Source organism: Arxiozyma heterogenica (genome assembly GCF_036370985.1).
Source record: "Arxiozyma heterogenica strain weizmannii chromosome Unknown scaffold_30, whole genome shotgun sequence".
Classification (NCBI taxonomy): domain Eukaryota; kingdom Fungi; phylum Ascomycota; class Saccharomycetes; order Saccharomycetales; family Saccharomycetaceae; genus Arxiozyma; species Arxiozyma heterogenica.
This window is the reverse complement of record NW_027042683.1, coordinates 237829-258057: the sequence shown is the minus strand read 5'-3', so window position 1 is coordinate 258057 and position 20229 is coordinate 237829. Positions and strand designations below refer to the sequence as shown.

General features: G+C 30.9%; 10 protein-coding genes across 10 annotated transcripts, besides 1 other annotated feature; 6 read left to right on the top strand and 4 right to left on the bottom strand.

Annotated features, from left to right (window-relative positions):
- Positions 1-1229: 1229 nt before the first annotated feature.
- On the top strand, positions 1230-1754 carry PWA37_003694 (uncharacterized protein; the record flags this gene model as incomplete). Its single annotated transcript, XM_064860215.1, has 1 exon — positions 1230-1754. The coding sequence occupies one exon, from the start codon at positions 1230-1232 to the stop codon at positions 1752-1754; it is 525 nt and encodes a 174-aa protein (XP_064712876.1).
- A 175-nt stretch (positions 1755-1929) lies between these two features.
- Positions 1930-1992: a sequence feature (Short protein (PWA37_003693, KAK5959016.1) was converted to a misc_feature.).
- A 1026-nt stretch (positions 1993-3018) lies between these two features.
- Positions 3019-4617, top strand: PWA37_003692 (uncharacterized protein; the record flags this gene model as incomplete). Its single annotated transcript, XM_064860214.1, has 1 exon — positions 3019-4617. One exon carries the CDS (start codon positions 3019-3021, stop codon positions 4615-4617), a length of 1599 nt encoding a protein of 532 aa, XP_064712875.1.
- An 815-nt stretch (positions 4618-5432) lies between these two features.
- LCB2 (serine C-palmitoyltransferase LCB2) lies at positions 5433-7127 on the top strand (the record flags this gene model as incomplete). The annotated part of the gene is made up of 1 exon (XM_064860213.1): positions 5433-7127. The coding sequence occupies one exon, from the start codon at positions 5433-5435 to the stop codon at positions 7125-7127; it is 1695 nt and encodes a 564-aa protein (XP_064712874.1).
- Positions 7128-7603: 476 nt separating this feature from the next.
- On the top strand, positions 7604-9680 carry PWA37_003690 (uncharacterized protein; the record flags this gene model as incomplete). The annotated part of the gene is made up of 2 exons (XM_064860212.1): positions 7604-8032; positions 9246-9680. 2 exons carry the CDS (start codon positions 7604-7606, stop codon positions 9678-9680), a joined length of 864 nt encoding a protein of 287 aa, XP_064712873.1.
- Positions 9681-10087: 407 nt separating this feature from the next.
- On the top strand, positions 10088-11251 carry RRG1 (Rrg1p; the record flags this gene model as incomplete). The annotated part of the gene is made up of 1 exon (XM_064860211.1): positions 10088-11251. The coding sequence occupies one exon, from the start codon at positions 10088-10090 to the stop codon at positions 11249-11251; it is 1164 nt and encodes a 387-aa protein (XP_064712872.1).
- Positions 11252-11324: 73 nt separating this feature from the next.
- RTR2 (putative protein-serine/threonine phosphatase) lies at positions 11325-11855 on the bottom strand (the record flags this gene model as incomplete). Its single annotated transcript, XM_064860210.1, has 1 exon — positions 11325-11855. The coding sequence occupies one exon, from the start codon at positions 11853-11855 to the stop codon at positions 11325-11327; it is 531 nt and encodes a 176-aa protein (XP_064712871.1).
- Positions 11856-12209: 354 nt separating this feature from the next.
- Positions 12210-12914, bottom strand: OCA6 (protein-tyrosine-phosphatase; the record flags this gene model as incomplete). Its single annotated transcript, XM_064860209.1, has 1 exon — positions 12210-12914. One exon carries the CDS (start codon positions 12912-12914, stop codon positions 12210-12212), a length of 705 nt encoding a protein of 234 aa, XP_064712870.1.
- A 429-nt stretch (positions 12915-13343) lies between these two features.
- DOS2 (Dos2p) lies at positions 13344-14435 on the top strand (the record flags this gene model as incomplete). The annotated part of the gene is made up of 1 exon (XM_064860208.1): positions 13344-14435. The coding sequence occupies one exon, from the start codon at positions 13344-13346 to the stop codon at positions 14433-14435; it is 1092 nt and encodes a 363-aa protein (XP_064712869.1).
- Positions 14436-14645: 210 nt separating this feature from the next.
- DOA4 (ubiquitin-specific protease DOA4) lies at positions 14646-17975 on the bottom strand (the record flags this gene model as incomplete). Its single annotated transcript, XM_064860207.1, has 1 exon — positions 14646-17975. One exon carries the CDS (start codon positions 17973-17975, stop codon positions 14646-14648), a length of 3330 nt encoding a protein of 1109 aa, XP_064712868.1.
- A 601-nt stretch (positions 17976-18576) lies between these two features.
- FMP16 (Fmp16p) lies at positions 18577-18906 on the bottom strand (the record flags this gene model as incomplete). Its single annotated transcript, XM_064860206.1, has 1 exon — positions 18577-18906. The coding sequence occupies one exon, from the start codon at positions 18904-18906 to the stop codon at positions 18577-18579; it is 330 nt and encodes a 109-aa protein (XP_064712867.1).
- Between the last annotated feature and the right edge of the window lie 1323 nt (positions 18907-20229).

The following is a 20229-nucleotide window of genomic DNA, read 5'->3' as shown; positions in this document are numbered from 1 at the left end:
AATTACCACCATCATAATGAAAATTAAAAGATAAAAAGAGACATGGGGTCCGCCAATTCTTGAATTTGTGACTGGCCGCTACTTACGCAGCTTTGACTGTCTGAGTATCCAACTTTTTTAATAGAAATCCCGATTAGCGAACTGTGCCATTCCAGTCGCCTCCTAACGAGTCAATGTTGCCATCGCTGGATAAAGCTCCCCTAACAGCAGTTACATTGAAGCCCATATACTCCCCTTCTGAAGAGACCGCACAACGTACGAAACGTAAGCACAACTCACAGAAGAAAAGAGGTTACTTTGCTAGTTTACGGCATCGACCCAAATCAACGGATTTCTCACGCTGTTAAGCCAGAGCCACTCGCCAAGCTCGATTTACTGGAACACGTCCTAATCAAAAGGACCCCATTGGAGTAAGATGACCCTGCGCTCCGAAGAACACAGGGCCCAGACCGTGGTGCCGCTAGACGCTAATCTAGAAATCCACCCCACCCCCGAACAGGAGCAAAGGCAGACAGCAAATCCCACAGCCGACCGCAAGGAACATTCGTTCCCAAGCCGGGCAGTCCACGCCAACCACCTGCGTCCCCTCAACCATTACAGTCACGAGTAACCAAGACAAAAAACTCCTCTTTATAGAGTAATGCATTGATCAATCACGTGACTCAAGAGAGCGCAAATAGAGAATTTAAATAAGAAGAATATATTATATACAATATATATATACATGAAAGAAAGTTATTTAAGTAGTATAAATGTTGTTTTTTTTGATAAAAAAAATATGGAAAACACAGAACAAACAATGGTTTAAAAACATAATTACAATAAGCAGTTGTCATTAGCTTCCAGAATATGCAAAATTTCATCATGTTCTCTAATGAGGTTTCTTGATTTTATTAGATTTCATCAGCAGTTCGTGCTTTTCGTGTGATATGATATTTGGTACTATAGCAAAAACGAAAACAGAAAAAAAAATTAATATTATCTAAAATGTAATAAGAATAACGAGTAAAAGACAGAATCACAAAGGGTAGCACTAACAGGTTAAGAAAAAAAAATATTATTAGTATTATACTGAATGGCAGATAAAGAAAATACCATCAACACAATAGAAGATTGAATATAAAATATTACTTGGAATTTTGAAAAATTTTTTCCTTTTTTCGTTAACTCTTTAAAATAGAAAAGTAACACACACATATTACCACATATATGGATATAATCTAGAAATTATGAATAGTGACAAACATTCAAGTCAAAAAGATGGTTTACAAGGTAAAGATCGAACAAACAAGCATGATGCATCCAATAATGATATCATAAAGATGTCAAATGCACTGGATTCTATAGCTAAATTGATAATTGCAAGAAGGAAACAAACTGAAACAATAAATAAAGACATAGAAACTGAATACAATAATAGATTGCACCATTTAAACACTTTAATTAATCTAATATTAAAATTGAACGAGAATGATCAATCAAATATCAACACAATTGTGGATACAACTAAATTAGATGCTTTGTTGAAAGATAAGATTGACATCATTGAAAAGGATGGTCAGTCTTTTGCTTTGATACCTGTAAAGAAAGAATATACCACAGGTAATAATGTCTATGATGATACCTTAGTGGATAAGAACAAACCGGAAAAAAAAACTAGAAAAAAGAAGAAGAACAAAATTCCATGTTCTTTCTGTAACCAGCCTGGTCATACAAGAGCACATTGTGACAAACGACTATATAATATACATTAGCAACAACATCTCTTAATATTAAAATACAAATTATAGACACATATATCTATACACACATATACATAGACTTATATATTCATGAAAATATTGTTTTTTTCTTTTTTTTATTTTTTTTTTTTTTTTTTTAATACAATGTAGTCTTACTTGTTCCCCTACATATACCATCCTAGTCATCTTATTTTCTTTCACTCATAACTTCTCTTCTTGTTGCATCTTGTAATAAATTGGTGTCTACCATATTTTTATTCAAATAGACATATCTTACTGTGGAACCTCTAATAAATATATTCCTTACTGAACTCAAATGTGGATATTTAGTCTGATCTGTACAGGAAATGTTATCTAATTTAAGATTTAAAAATTGATCCACTGATTGCAAAATACCCTTTATCTCAATATCATTCTTTAACTAACAAAAAATAAAAAAAAAAAAGAAATAGACAACAAATATTTTGTCAAAAGTTTATTTTTATCAAATTGTCACTTCTATCCTTAGTTTCTTAAGCTTGTAGTAATACTGTTCACCACATGCATATTCTTATTCTCCTCGACACCATATCAAAGCTCAGCATTACCTGAAGAATCATATTAATGAAGGAATGAAGCATATTCAAAGATAAAAGAAAAAGAAACCAACTATAAAAGGACACATTGAATAAATGTTAGTAAATCTCTATTATCTATCACTCTCAACTATCTATTTTATTAACACATACCTGAACAACCACTTCTTGATCTACCAAAGTTTTGAAAAAAAGAAAAAAATAACATAATGAATGAATCGAATATTAATTTGCAAAGAATGCGTGTTGTAGTTGAAGATTTTATATCCTATCTTTACTTTTTCTTCAAGAACTTAAACAGCATGAACTCATATGTTTTGAGCCTTCTACGAACTTTATACTTTTATCACTGTTGGAATATCTTCGATTTGCTTTTTTTTCGGTTCTTTTTCCTGTTCGTTTCTTTTTTCTTTTCTCTTTTGGAGATCATCTAAATTTTTTTTTGCAGATTCTTTAGAAGCAATAATTCTCTAGAACTAATGAGTCAGTCTTAACCCATCGATCTCTTTTAGCAATATTGCAAAGTTGTATCAATTATCCGTTTATATATATATATATATATATATATATATATATGTGTGTGTGTGGATAAATATTTATATGATTGTTCGTAAATACTTTTTATTTCAGATGATATCTGTATTAATCACTTTTCGATGTGATACCAGTTTTCTGAGACGAATTGCAAATAGACCTTAGTAATGTCGAGGGGTAATGGATTGATTCTTCAAATATCTAATGCTCTTTTCAGATCTTCATTAAATAAAAAATCGCCTCCTGTATTCAAGGTTCCAATACAAAATCTGACGATTAATAGAAATGAAAAATGGGTCATTTGGGGTCCAGGCAAATCAAAATTAATTGATATTTTAAGCAACAAATTTTTGTGTGATCCACCTTTGGGATTCCGTTGGATTATTTCAAAAGAGCCTAAAATCGAACAAGTTCAATTTAAAGGTGTTATTCCCACAGCACATTTAGGCGCACGCTATGAATACTTCAAAGATGAATTTGACCAGACTTGTAAGCAGTTCATTTTAGATAACTCTATTGGATCTAACAATGTAAGTTATTCTGTGGAAACAACTAATCGTCATGTTGACATGTCCTTATATGAGAAGTTGGTAGATGAATTAAAGTTAACCGAGTTACAAAACAGATGGGCTATGGGTTTATCTAATGGACAGATGAGGCGTGCTAGATTAGCGAAAGCATTTTTGAAGAAGCCAGATCTGGTAATTATAGACGATCCCTTCTTAGGATTAGATTCAACTGCTAGTTCCATTATATCTAAATTTTTGGCTAAATGTGGAGAAGATCTTAATATCCCTGTGATTATTGGACTCAGATACCAGGATTCAATTCCAAGTTGGTGTGATCATATAGTGACAGTGGATGAAACATATGGTGTTTTATTTCAAGGTGCAATATCACAAGTTCGGGATAAAATTGAATCCTTACAAACTGAAACTAAAAAACAGATTGAAATTAGTCAAAGGAAATTACTTGAGACAAATAAATATTCCATTAATGACTTAATATCAGCACACCCATTTTACGGCAAGGATAAACATGAACTTTTTAAAGTGCCAGCTAGTATTGAATTTAAAGGTGTCAATGTTTCATACAAGGGAGAACCTGTATTAAAAGACTTGAAATGGGTAGTAAAGAAGGGAGCCAAATGGCATATTAGAGGAGATAATGGAACAGGTAAGACAACCTTACTATCTATGGTAGTAGCAGAACACCCTCAATCATGGAATTCCAAGGTTATTGAAAATGGCCAGCAGAGAAGAACAGGTAAATCAAATTATTTCGACATTAATAAAAGAATTGGTATGTCATCACCTGAATTACATGTGATTTTTGCAAAGAAAATCAATGATGGTGTAACTGTTAGAGAATGTATATCATCTGGGTTCCATGAAGGTTCTGCAAACAATTTTATTCCGATGTGGAAGAAATTGGACAAAGAAAAACAAGAGATTATTAATATGTACATAGATTACTTTGGAATTCAACATATTACAGATCAAAAAGTATTTGAACAATTAACTGTTAGTGAACAAAAACTAGTGTTATTTATTAGAGCTTTGGTAAAGATGCCTGAGGTGTTAATCCTGGATGAGGCGTTCTCTGGTATGGAAGTAGAACCAGTATTGCGTTGTCATGAATTTTTAGAATCTTGGCCAGGTACTGTTCTTGTTATTGCACATGTAGCTAGTGAAACACCTAAATGTGACCATTTTATTAAATTAATGGAACCGGGCAAATATATAATTGGGGATGTAGAGAAGTAAACATGTATAAATACTCATATTACATACAATTTCAATAATCTTATTATGCGTTTCTAATATCTCTTGGTCCAGCTATTACCCACCAACTACTGTCCGCTACACTACACGATCAGTATCATATTTTCTTTCATCGTTACCATTCACACACACATATACAGATATATATGTATAAATGTAGATATGTATACAAAGAAAGAGAGAGAAAAAGAGCTCATCAACGAATTAGCACTCTTAAAAAGCCCGTACATTTTTTTTTCTCTTTCCACCATCTTTAGTGACAAATTCTCGCAGAACCATTTTCTCTCCCTCGTAAAATAATAGAAAATAAAAGACCAAAAAACAAATAGAGGAAGAGAGAAAAAAAAAACTATGTCAAATCGTTCTATATCTGTGTTTGGCCTATTCATAAAGCACAAAACCATATAAAATCGAACTTTAGTTGGCTTAGCCAGTTGGAAGAAGAAAGAAAAAAAAATCAAGTTAATACTTGGATTATAAATATTGGCAGCATAGTAGGTTGCCGAACTACATAATTAAACTGATAATAACAGATAAATATAATCTGATTTTTATTTTATTATTTTTTTTTCCTTTCTTTCATTAGATAATCCATTGTTGCCTTCTGTGTTTCAGCCCGTCCATTTACTTAATCGATTGCTTATCTAAATTTTTTTCTTTTCTCATAAAAGATCTTCTATTCTATCAGCTCAACAAGAACATAATTATCTATAAACCTAGCAACAGGAAATTAAGAGATTAATTAAAACTTTTTTAAAAAAAATACTCAAAAATATTAAAAAAGATAGGTAATAAGAATGCCTTTCAAAGAAGATAAACGTGATCCAACTCACGTCCCATTAATTACTCCTCCAAATTTACCAATAGAAATAAAAAGAGAAAATGAATTTGGTACTTTAACTAGTAAAACTTATTTACATCAAGTTAAATCATTTGAAGGGAAAGAGATTCCAGATCCTGTGATAGACACACCACCTTATTATATTTCAATCATAACTTATGTCAACTATTTAATATTAATTATTTTTGGTCATGTTCATGATTTCTTAGGTATAAGATTTCAAAAAAATAAGTACACTGATTTAATCGAGAAGGATGGTATGGCACCATGGTATTCTGTCTTGGAAAGTTTCTATGTTAGAAGATTGAAAAAGAGAATTGACGATTGTTTTTCTAGGCCAGCTACTGGTGTCCCTGGTAGATTCATTACATGTATTAATAGAGTATCGCATAAGTTTAATGAATACTTCACTTATCCTGGTACTACAAGAATGTGTTTGAACCTTTCCTCCTATAATTATCTTGGTTTTGCTCAAAGTGAGGGGAAATGCACTGATTATGCCATCAAAACCGTTGAGAAATATGGTATCAACCCTGGTGGCCCACGTACTCAAATTGGCACCACTGATTTACATAGGGAGGCTGAACGTTTGATTGCAAGATTTGTTGGTAAAGAAGACGCAATGTTATTTTCTATGGGGTATGGGACAAATGCAAATTTCTTTAATGCATTCTTAGATTCTAAATGTTTAATTATCTCCGATGAATTAAACCATACATCCATTAGAACAGGTGTTAGATTATCGGGTGCCACAGTCCGAGTCTTTAAGCACGGTGATATGAAAGGTTTAGAGAAATTGATTAGAGAACAGATCGTTTTGGGCCAACCAAAGACTAATCGTCCATGGAAGAAAATCTTGATTTGTGTTGAAGGTTTATTCTCAATGGAAGGCACGTTATGTAATTTGCCCAAATTAATTGAATTAAAGAAGAAATATAAATGCTATTTGTACGTTGATGAAGCACATTCAATTGGTGCCATCGGTCCAAATGGTCGTGGTGTATGTGATCTATTTGGTGTGGATCCAAATGATATCGATATCTTGATGGGTACTTTAACAAAATCGTTCGGTGCTGCAGGTGGATATATTGCTTGTGATAAGTGGATTATTGACAGATTAAGGCTTGATTTGACTACACCAAATTATGCTGAACCAATGCCTGCACCTGTGTTAGCACAGATTATATCTTCATTGAAGATTATTATCGGTGATATAAACCCAGGTGAAGGACAAGAAAGATTACAACGTATTGCATTCAATTCACGTTATTTGAGACTTGGTTTGCAAAGATTAGGGTTCATAGTATATGGTAATGCAGATTCGCCTGTGATTCCAATGCTATTGTATTGTCCATCTAAGATGCCTGCGTTTTCAAGAATCATGTTGCAAAGAAACATCGCTGTTGTTATTGTAGCATATCCAGCCACACCATTAATTGAATCACGTGTCAGATTCTGTATGTCTGCATCATTGACAAAGGAAGATATTGATTATGTTTTACGTCACGTCAATGAGGTTGGCGAGATGTTAAATTTAAAATTAAACTCTGGTAAATCGAGTTGGGATGGTAAAGTACAGAGATGGGACATTGAAGAAGTTATCAAGAGAACGCCAGAGGACTGTAAAGATGATAAATATTTTGTGTGTTAGATAGATTGAACTTGTTTGCTTGTTTTTATTTTCCTTTTAATATATATTTTTTTCTTTATTTCTTTAGAACTCACATATATATATAGATATATATACTATTGCTAATTTATGTTAATATTATATGATGCTGATCAAATGAATAAACTAATACATAGCATTATTCATTATAATGTGCAATTATCTATATAAGCTTGAAAGACAGTTCAACAATTTTAGTAGGGAAAAGGAAGGAGAATCAAAAGGGGGGAGGATCAAAGGAAAAAAAAATCCATTACATGGCATAAAAGAATGAAAAATCTTGTAAATACAAGGGAAAAAGATATTAAAGTGTAGGGTACACTGTAGGAAACCTTCAAACCACTCCACTTTTGAGTTAGTGTCGAGACTCAACGATATATAGAAAAATAGATAGGATAAACTATCGATAGTGTTTATCCTTTTACCATTAAAAATATATATAGTAGAGAAGGGTAAAAATGGCTTCATTATATAAGGTGTCAGAAGACACTAAAAAGACAATTCAAAAATTCAGAATTTCTACGTCCAGATCTGAAAAAATAAAGTGTCTACCCATCAAGATTGAACCATCTCCATCTTATGCTATTGTTGTTGACAGAGAGGAACAAGAGGAGCTCGACGAAGATTTGAATGAGCTAGGTGATCTATCAGAGATATTACCGGATAATGCACCAAGATTTGTTTTAACGGCCTACCCTTTAACGAACAAAGACGGGATCAAACAAACACCATTGATTCTACTATATTGGAAACCGTTAACAGTGGTATCTTCTGAATGGAAAATGTTATATGCAGGTGCTTTGGAAATGGTTAAAAACTTATGCGGGCCCTCTAAAACTATCGAAATTACATCGGGTTTGGAGGACGATGACGAAGTTGAGGAACTAGTCTGTGAGATTGAAACACGTAGATAGATCGACAGGTATCATATGCTGTATGTAGTATCGTGAATAATTCTTAAATACTTTGTTTATCTCCTTATTTGCTTTACTTATAGAATATACAAAAAAAACCATTTTCTGTCAATTGAAAGTGTCTTAGCAACAAATTTCCAGGACTGTTTTCTTTTTCTTTCCTTTCATGTTCGAACCAAAAAAAAAACTAACATTTTTCTTTTTGAAGATTTGTTGGTTTTTTTTAACTCGTTTTCCATTTTAGGAAAGTAGACAGTCCCACAAAATAAAAAAAAAAAGTTAAAAAGAACCACGCAACAGCATTTAAAAATTTCGAAAAATTCAAGAAAAAAAAAAAAGAGAAAGAGAAAGAGGGAGATTACAATGTTTTTTTCGAAGAACTTAATATATTTAAAGAAGATGTTGATGCACTTAGCGTATTTATCCTCCTGAGCCATTTTCGATACTGCTTGTTTTTACTTGTACTGCTCGTCCAAAATAGCTCAGCAAACCATCAATAAATTAATCAGTCACCATGGGTCGTATGCACAGTTCCGTATGTTTATTCATTGATTATTTTTAGTTTATATGGATATATATCGATGGGATGAGAGATTCATATCGTATTAATGTTGCTACAGTGCAATTTCTATTTAGGATCACAGTTCAATCAGTTGACTTTTTGCCGGTCTATATCATAATAAAAAGATTGTTTTTATCTTTCTTTTTTTGACAAGTAACCATTTTCTTAATGGTTTTGTCACGATATAGTAGCTGGGTGATTCCAATTTTTCTAGTATTATTAGTGGAGTAAAATCTGAGAGGGTGTAGAAGTACTACAGAGCTCTTCCTGTTAACTCCCAGCCTAGAAGTCATATCTGTTATTCATTTTCTGATTCGGGAAGGGCAATAATGGATGTGTTCTTTGGTGATGTTCTTAGAAAAAATGGGTATGCTTTTAATAGCTAATAGATGATAAAGAAAGGGAAAAGATATCTTGAGATTGACTGTGATCTTGTAAATAGTTTTTTTGTATTTGTCATCATAAGCTGATGTGGATCTTGTCTTATTGATATTAAGTATTTCATGTATTTCAAGAGGTGTGAGTTCTTTTTTTGACTAACAAAATTTGATTTTGGCGAATGTTAATGATATATGGTCATTTTGTCTGCGCCTGTGTATTTATTTTCGTTTTGTTTTTAAACAGGGTAAGGGTATCTCCTCTTCTGCTATTCCATACTCCAGAAATGCCCCAGCTTGGTTCAAATTATCCTCTGAAGCTGTCGTTGAACAAATCATCAAATACGCCAGAAAGGGTTTAACTCCATCTCAAATTGGTGTTTTATTGAGAGATGCTCACGGTGTTACTCAAGCTAAGATCATTACCGGTAACAAGATCATGAGAATCTTAAAATCCAACGGTCTTGCTCCAGAAATCCCAGAAGATTTATACTTCTTAATCAAGAAGGCTGTTTCTGTCAGAAAGCACTTGGAAAGAAACAGAAAGGACAAGGATGCTAAGTTCAGATTAATTTTGATCGAATCTAGAATCCATAGATTAGCTAGATACTACAGAAAGGTTGCTGTTTTACCACCAAACTGGAAGTACGAATCTGCTACCGCTTCTGCTTTAGTCAACTAAGAAGGTTATTAATTAAATTGTGATGTTTATAAATATAGTATTTTTTTTATTAAGTAAATATAAAGTCGTATTATATATTTTTTAATTAGTTACGTTTAATTTATTTCTTTCTTATTTAAAAGTTGTCTATGTTTCAAAATATTCAGTCTTTTCCCCCTCCCTCTCGCAGGAACCTATTCCTATATGATTTTGAGAATATGGTTCAACTCAAATGTCTGTTTTATTTTCTAAAGAAATAAAAACCAAAATAACCAATTACAAGAATGGGAAGAAAATAGGTTGTTACCTATCATTAAAGTGTGTATATAACAAACACTTCAAAAGTATTTTTATAAAAATATATTGTAGGTCTTAGGAAGAGAACGTAGACCACGGTTTAAGTGACAGACAAAACGAGAATAAAGGTTATGTCACATTTCAGTAGTTTACAGGCTCATCGTAAATCGGTTTTAACCCTATATAGACATGTCTTAAGGAACATTAATCATAATCTGTATTCTATTGGGTTTGCCAATGCTATTAAAAATGAATTAAATACAACAATACGAAGGTTTAAGAATCAAAAATCATCATGGACCATTTATGCACAGTTGAAACATCTAAATGAATTAAATAATAATATTATAGATCATAACTTGGATGAAGTTAAGACTATATTAAAGTCAAGAAAGCAGAGGCTTTCTAGATTACAAATGAAACCAAAAACATTGAGGGACTCACAGTTGGCTATTCTTCACAATATAGTGAAGCAGTTGACACCCTGGGTGACTCCATCAGAGAATCCGACAAATACCAGGGAATATAAGACTCAAATGAACATATTATCGGATTATTGTCAAAAGAAACAAAAGTTACAGTTGTTACCAACAGGAATTTTGAAGAAATATAAAAGAGAACTACTATTACCAATAGTATTATATGAGTATGGTTTAAAACAAATTAACAAAATTAGTAGGCAATTGGCAAAAGGACCACCACCTACCTATCTATCATATACAATGGAGGGTAAAAGTAAAATCTGGTTTGTCAGATCAGCAGTAAATAAGCATAAAAACCAATCCAAGGGCTTAGGAAGAATAATTCGAGAGACTAGACGTCGGCATCAGTCCGAGATAGATTCTATTGATTTATGCCATAGATTTCATGCATTTTGGGCTGTAGAAGAAGCCAAATGGGAACAAATGATAGATACAAATAGTAATTGCTTACATAATAAAACAGCGCAAAAGGATAACAATATAACGTTAGATAAGTATATGAAATTGAAGGGTAATAGTCAGTTATCTCCACTTGTAAATGAATGGTTACAACCTTTAAAAATGGTGATTGAAAAAATTGAACAAGATTCCAGAAAGAGGAGCCAATATTTCGAAGATTTCAAAAAGAATAGATTGATTGACGGTGGTCAATATGATTATTATAAGAAGGAAGCCGAAAATATGTATTGGAAAAGGAAGGAAAGATTTGAGAAGATGATAATAGAAAGGATTCCTTCTACCAGTCCATTTTATAGGAATAAAGAGAACAATTTAATAACCATTCTAAAAGACAATCATTTTATTACATTTTGAAAGATGACTGTGTATAGATTTTTGACAAATAAAAACGAAGGTATATAAACATGTATGTAGGTGAAGAATAGTGTCAAAGTTTCAATTCAAAATTGTTTAGCTCATCAGTCATTTTATCCAAATCATATTCTGTATTTTTCTCCTGTAAAATTTCTTCCAATAGCTTTATTTGAAAAAAGTCATTCTCTCTATTCACTTTATTTAAATCATATCTGTTTATCAAATGTATACCGCCTCTTTTATAGATTGGTATGTCGTATAATTGTGAGATAATAAAATTAGTATAATCATAATGTGATTCGTCACAATAACTATCCAAGGACCCACAATTATTTAATCCTATAGATGTATTTGATAACAGCTGTTTACATAATGGATATCCACATCTATTGTGTTGATTTCTTTTAAATATGAGTTTACCAAAATCGTCCATTGTATAAAATCTGGTCATATAGTTTAAAGTTTCAAAATCCATGCAATATGAATCCTCTAACATAGATGTAATAGTGTTGGTTATCATTTCACCTTCTCTTTTAGAGATAATTGCATGTGTTTGATGTGGCATTAAAGCATATTTATTTATATCAAATACCGTCACAATCATAACTTTTGCTTCAGTGCTTGCCTCTTATCTTCCGCTACACAGCTTAGATATATGGAAGCATTATATATAGATACACATACACAGAGAAATATATAAATCGATAGATAACTTATATTAGTCTGAGATGTACCATGGTAATAGTTACTACTATGTTGGTCATTTCCTATCTAATTCATTTTCTGTAATTTTTCTCTTTTTTTTATTAATAACTCCGATGATCTTTTTATAGTACGTTAGCAGGTCCAAGTTATTCGAATTTACAGAAAGAGAGATATTTATAATTGATGGTATAATAGTACATATATTTATAGTTAAAGTAAGAAGGGGAGGAGAAGAAGTTAAATGCTATACGTTTTAAAGACTGTGAAATTTCAGTTTGGGTAGTATACTTGGAACTCCGCTTACAGTAACACTCTCTTTATTGTCATTATTCTGACTACTTTTCTCAATTGAATTATTCTTATTATTATTACTACCACTATTTTTTTTAATAAACTGAACACTTAGCCAAGGTACTTTATCTTCTAGACTTAATCCCTCAATCACAATTTCAGATTTAAAATTTTCAATAAAATCTCTCTCATAGACATTAATACTTGAATTATAGATCAGAAATTCATTAAGGATCGATACTGTACTCCAATATGTGAATTTTCTCAAACATGCAATGACTAAAGAAGTTATTAGGTCACCAGTTTCACAATGGATATAAACTGGATAATTCCTTTTATCCACTAAGAAAGTAATAGTCTTAATTACCACATTGTAATCTATAGGAACCGGTTTCTTCTTTCTCTTGACTTTAACTTCTTTAGAACTTTTATTTTTATCTTTGATCTTATTCAGATTTTTCTTGGTATTACATTCTATATGTATCATTTTAATATTGTTTTCATTACAGAAATGTTGTACTGTTTCATCTAATGGATTGGGAGTCAGTGAAACAATATTTTTTAATTGTAACGTCTTCAAAAAAGAGAAATTGATTTCTCTTGGATAGGATCCTCTATATAGATTAGGTTGAACCGTATTGTAATGTAAAGGCGTAACGTATGTCATGTATATAGGTATATATGTTATTATGATCTATAGTTTTACTTATCCTTAGAGTTTTTCCCAATGTATCAAAATCTTAAAATGTTAAGTATTGGTAGCTACTTTATGAATATATTCTCTTGTTAATTCCCATACTCTTTTAATTGGCCCTTTCTTGTATATATGTGTACGTATTTGTGTATCAATACTGATTTATTAGGCTCTAATTAAGCAAAGTTGATTTAAAAAAAAAATTGATCTTATGATAATTTTGAATTAAGGTAAATAAATTTAACTATATAATACATATACCAATACACACAAGTATATACACACATTTATGTATAGGTAAGTCCATTATATGTATATATATATGTAAACATATAAATTGAGATATAATAGAATATAGCAAACTAAATATATTTATATATACATTTAGATAGAGTATAAGAGATGGAATTTTTCTATGAAGAAGAGGTATTGAATAAAGTTAAGGATCAACAAAAAGTTGACAAAGAAATAGGTGTAAGAAAAGAAAAGAATCATGATAATGATATTGAGTCTCCCCATTTGAATAAAGATGAAAGAACTAATTACATATTTGATAAATTAGAAGACCAAATAGGTGATGTCTATGAGAAGACAGCAAGCAAATTGAAGGAAATAGTTAATGATGTAAATACGGAAGGGTTAGCTATTCCAATACCTTTGATTGATGAAAAGGCTTCAACTAAGGCTCAAAAATATATTGAAACTTTAGACAATAATTTAGCTAGCATGGAAAATGCAGCAACTTCATATTGGAATAAAATGTCAAAGTCAAATTTTTGGTCAAATGTTACACAAAATTTGACTTCTCAGTTTGAAAATACTGTTAATTTTGTGTCTGATGTTATAAACAATGATTTCCCGAATACTAATTCAAAGGAACATGCTACTGTTAAGAATGATGAGAAGGATGGCAAGGTAATTATAGGTGGTAGTAGAACAGAAACTGAATTAAAGAATTTATCAAATAATAAATTGTTATATTTAGAATATCAACCAGAAGACAATTTTAAAGAAATCACAAATATTAAGGATAGAACTCAAGAAATTGATCAAATTTTGAGAAAAGATAAAGATCTGGAAACGTTGATGAATAAACTTGTCCCGGCTTCAATCACATATACCAAATTTTGGTCGATTTATTTATATGAAAGAGCAAGGATTCTAGATAGGGAAGATAAAAGATTAAAATTATTGGCAAATGAGTATTCTAAAGACAAAGACATTAAGGAGAAGTACAAGAATAGTCCGCCTGTAGAAAGTGTTAATAAAGTTGAAGAGATGGAGGAAGTTGATTGGGGTGATGATGATGATGATGATGATGATGATGATGACTCCTCGGTTGTTATTGTAAAGAAAGAAGATGTCGAAGATAGCAGTAAACCATCTTACCTAAAGAATGTAGAAGATATGAAGAAAGATGAAAGCAATAAGAAAAATAATATGGATGACAAAGGAGATGATGATGATGATGATGATGATGATGATTGGGAATAAATATGTTATTGCTACAAGACAGTAACTTGCATAACATACTAATATATGTGTGCAAACATTTTGTGGTACCATACTTCTTTTCTAATCATTAGAAGAAATGTTATTAGTTTTTTTTTGAATATATCAGCTGCGTAGCAGACATATCTATTTAAATATATCATAAAGAGGAAAGAAATATATAATGGATATACACATGATGCTTATTGTTATTCAGATATCACCATATATTCTTTTATAAAATAATACATAGGCATTAGATGTAATAGGTTCGTTTGGATTCTTTACTGTTCTATAATTGGTATCATCAAAATAGTACCAACCCTTGCCGATACCTTTATCAACGTAAGCAGTATAATGGCCCCCATAAAGAGACCCAAAGTGGCAAGCAACACCATACAGTTTATAGTTAAATGGTGGCACTTGGCCTCTTGTTGGTAGTTCATTGGTGACGCCTGCAGGTAACCTTCCATCAAAATCATTTGCCCAAAATTCTGTTAGATCTAATCTAAACGGATATGTAATCATATTATTATTTTTATTTAATCTGTTATCAAATCTTTTTAGGTGAATAATTAAATTTTTAGGTAATCTTGTAATAGTAAGTTTTTTAGTGGAAGGCTGTTTCTTTTTGCAAGTAGGACAAGACCATTGTTCATCAACTTCTAAACTCTCGACTTTAGTAAACTCATTGAAACAATCAATAATACTACAACTAGAATTTAACTTATCATGTGGCATTGGAATAGATAGCACAGAAAATGGTTGATATGTGGTAGAAGTTCTATTACATACTTTACATTGTAATCTTGAGGCATATTGTCCTTGAAATAAATCAAGGATCACACTAAAATCTGTAGTCAAATATCTTTCCCACTCTATAGATGATGCAATTCTTAAGGACAATTTTTCTCTAACTTCTTCCGCTTCCTTAGATAATTCTTTTAATGGTGGATTCCCACCATTTTGGTTTAAATCTTCATGTAAACCATCTAATAAAAATTGGCAAAATTCTTGACAATCTTGTTGAGAACAATCTCTGAATAAAGAATTAACAGAACCACAAGCAACTTTAAACTGTTGAGGTCGTACTGGTGTAACTTTATGGTGATTTTCTTTCTTCTTAGTTAATAGACTTGAATTAAGCATGTTTGGTCGATTCATATTGCTAACACTATTATTATGCTGGTTAATAATATTTCCATCAAAAGAATTGTTACTGATACCGTTCGTAAATTGTTTTAATGGGATAGGATCATTCGAAACTGTAGCATGGTTGTACATTGTATTGACTAATCTTGCAAAATTTTTAGCAATTACACCCTTTGAACCCAATTTACTTTTTAAGTTGATGTGTTTCTCATACGAATTATTTAAAAAAATTTTAGTCAGTTCATGTGTACCTAATAGACATTGTATAATACAATTCAAATAACAAGAATTTCCCATATTTTCTAGACCTACAATAAAATCTAAATTGTAAGGGTTCTGTAAAGTCTCCGTCTGTAATTTTCTTGCTATTATTGAGGTGTTAACATTGTTATTACTTGGACTAGTGAAAGTGTTCTTATCGCTTCTATAATTTGATACTAAATAAGATGGGTATAATGAGGGGGATGAAGAATAAGAGTTCTCAGGGTAAGATATATCTGAATTAGATAATGAGGACGCAGATCCAATAAAATTTTGCGTTGTAGACATAACCTTTTGAGGCAATTTTGGTAATTGGGGTAAGGGAGATAAGGTGCGTTCAGGGCCGTTATTGGTTGAATTTTTTAAATTGTTGTGTTGTAATAAATTAAATGTATCTGGATATGTTGTATATGTCGTATTATCATTATGGAGAACATTCTGAGACAGTAAACTTGGGGAGGAAGATAATGAAACAGCAGAAGTTGGAGTTGAATATAGTTGTGGTAATCTAGGTGAATCCTTCTTTATGTAAGAAGAAGAATATGGTAATGATGATGATTGCTGCAGTTGCGGTGGTGGTGATGAAAACGAATAGGAAGAAGATGATAATGGTGCCGATGTTGAATTTTTGAACGATGGTAACAATGCAGAAAGTCTCTTTAGACTTGATGATCTTTTAGGATCATTGTTAGTATAGTTATTTGTGCTAGAAGAGTTAATAGGTGAATTAGGTCCAGAAGTTTGTTTTGACATTAAAGTGTATGAATTAGTAAAAGTGGAGTGTTTGGAATGATTATTTGTAACGAATGGGTATGATAACGTTGAGGGGGGAGATGTGATTCCCAATGTAGGAACAGAAGAAGAAAAGATGGTATTGCTTGACATCATAGCTTTCATTGATTGATCCATGGAATGGGATACACTTGGGGTCATTTTAGGTAAGGATTTAAGATGTAAGCCAGATGTGTCTCCATTTAGATAGACACTATGAGTATAGTTTAGGTCATGTTCATCAGCTTTCTTATTATTCTCATTTTTATTATCTTTATTAAGAGTTATATTTGAATCATTATTTTCCTTTATTATTTTCCCACCAAATTCAATCCAACTTGAGATACCATTCTCTAATATGTAAATCTTCGTCAACTTATTGTCAATAGGTTTTTCAAAAGATTTATTTAGTAAAATATTAAGTAAAATATTTTGATTTTTCAAAGACTGATCATCAGAATATAATATTATAAACTTAAAAGTGTTTCTTTTATTGAAACGATCGATCTCCGATTGATCTGAAGTGATCATTGATTTTTTCTCCAATTCATAATCCGAATAAATATCTTTAAATGATACAGGTTCCAAGCAAAGAATGTTTGGCATATCTATGTGGCTAGTATTATATTTAATCTTTGGTCTAACATCGATGAATAAGAAACTTATTGGGTTGTATTTTTTTAATAAAGTGTTAAAAAGAAAATCAGGAGATATTGTAGAGCCGGTGTTTGGCAAATTAGACATGTTTGAATCCTGTGGAGATTGTGGATGGTTATTATGGTAGGAATTATTTTTTTTTAGTAACCATTTGATCTGTAAAATGTTTTGATCGTTTAATAAAGTTTTCAACAGATCGTTATAAATTTCTATTAAGTCTTTATCCTTTCTAAGATGTGACATGTTGTTGTTATTATTTGAAATGCCATTTTTAATGTTGATAAATTCTTTCAAATTAGGTATTTTATTTAGTATAATGATGTGAATAATTTTGTAATAGATATAAGACGTCTCCAGAATGATCCAAATATCCTTACTCAGATGAATGAATGCCTCATCTAAATCGTTTGAGTTTTCCTTCGACAAAAAAATGTTATACTTTTCCTTTAGCAATTTACATTGATCTTTATAATTTGACAAAATATGGATGCATTGATTTAGATAATATTTCAGATCTCTTTGATTCAAGTGTAACTTATTATTATTAGTTGATTTTGAAGTTAGGAGGGTTTGTTGGTCTAATTTTAAATCATCAATAATGAATTGTTCAGCTACATTAGTCAGTTGAGATAAAGATCGACAATAATAAAGTTCTTCTTGGGTAGTATTATTTTCACAGTCAATTTTATCGTTATTTATCATCAACTATTTATTTATTAGAAAGGTGAAAACAACAACAACGACAAAAAAAGGTTATGTAATTTAATTCAATCTGGTTATCTATTTATATGGAAATTACAAATTAAAATACACACACAGAGTGAGAGAGAGAGAATGGATCTATAAATCAATATTCTTGTATTTACATGTACGTAGGGATAAGTAAGTATAAATAAATAAATAAATAACATATAAAAAAACAATACCATTATTATTAGTATCTAATACTATTACTATCACTATTTTATTTTATTTTGTTTTAGTATTGCTGTTGCTTTCTTTTTTAAGAATTTACATATAGAGAGAAATGATCAAAAAGGGAAAGAACAAAAAGAAAAAGAAAAAGAAAAAGAAAAAGAAAAAGAAAACAAACAGGTTTGAACCCTGATAATATAAAAAAAGGTAAAACATTTAATCCTTTTAAAAGTGTATATATATATATATATATATATATATATTAATTATGTAGAGGAATATATCGGATAGCTATAGATGAGAATTTATATATATACAAAGAGAGAAATAGAGAAGCAAAGTTTATGTGTGTGTAGTGTAGATAATTTTAATTTAATTTAATTTTAATTTAATAAACACCATCATCAGGTCTATTTTGTTCAATTCTTGCATCATCACCGATTTTTTTCAATTTTTCATCGTTTGGCTTTTTCCAATGATTAAAACTTGGGTCATGTTCCATTCTATCTAAGAAATCCTGGTTTTTATCAAATAATTTTTGTTCTTTGGTTTCTTCAACAGATTGATCAGGTTTTAAATGGGATTTATCGTGGGAGATAGAACTTTTCCAAGTTGAATTTGAAGGGGTTGAAAGTATTCCTAGTTGTTTAAACTTTAATGGATTATTATGAGCTAGACCTGAAAATTGTCTAATTGAAGGGGAAGTAATAAATCTCATATTCTCGTTTTTTTTTCTTTTTTTGTTTTAGTTTTGATTTAAGTAATAGATATATATATATATATGTGTGTGTGTGTGAATTGGTGGATAGATTTATGTTATTATTATTTTTATTACTAATGTTAGCATATAGATATAGAGAATCTATTATAATAAAATAAAAAAGAAAGAAAAAATAACAAGCAAAACAATTTGCATAGTCAACCTTTCAATATATATATATGTATGTATGTATATGTATATAGATATGGAAAGGGAAGGAGAAGAAGAAAGAGAAAGAGAAAGAGATGTGGATATGTGAAAATACAGATTATTGGAATATCAAATGAAAATATCGAACGGCTAGAAGTTTTGCCTATTAAATATTAGGGGTACAGGAAAGGAAAGGCAAAAAAACCGATACCCCAACTTTAATAAGGGCAGAATAAAAAGAAATCAAACAGGTTTCAACGTTAGGCTTTGAGATTACCCTATTGTTAATATAAAATAAACCAAAAACAAAAAGGAAAGAAAGAAAGAAAAGATAAAAAACAAAAGAGATTTCCTATCTATTCCTCTCCTCACTTTGTTTCACTTTATATATATATATATGCAATTAGATGTATGTTATGTATGATATGACACAATCATCTAGTTCAATTGCTGGGCGGCTGTATCTAAAAGTGGTAGATGTGAGGGAGTCTCATTAGTGGAGGAAGAGAAGAGAAGAGAAGAGAAGAGAAGGGAGAGAGGGGTTGTTTTTTCTAGAAGAATATTTCTGTATTCAGACGTGGTTGACTTCATGTTTAAAGTCTCTGAGGGGGGGAGGGACCCTAGCAATGGTTTAGTTCTGGCCCCGGTCGCAGGTAAAATGGGTGTGTCTTTTGTTACAGAAGATATTTTTCTCTTTTTCTATGAATAATAGTTTTAAAGAGTTTCTTCTTTTTTTTAGTTTTTGTTTTTGTTTTTGTCTCGGTGGGGCATTCTTTTCCCTTTCTCGCATCTTATGAAAATACATTAGCCTCTGGGGAATAGAGGCGTTTTGAATTGTCCCAGCTGATTTCCTTTTAGTTATTCTAAGCTAAATATACATACATATATATACAAAGAGAGAGGAAGAACGTATTCGTTTGTCTGTGTATACGTATATTGATTAATGAATTTGTACTTCTCCTAGTTTTTTTGCAACAGAGTATATTTATTCACATATGTACTTGTTTATTTATTATTAATAATAATGGCTGTGGTCATTTATTACATATACATATATAGATATATAGATAGAAAGAAAGATAGAAAGATAAATCTACTTTCTTTTCTTATATTTTTCTTCTTTTTTTCTAT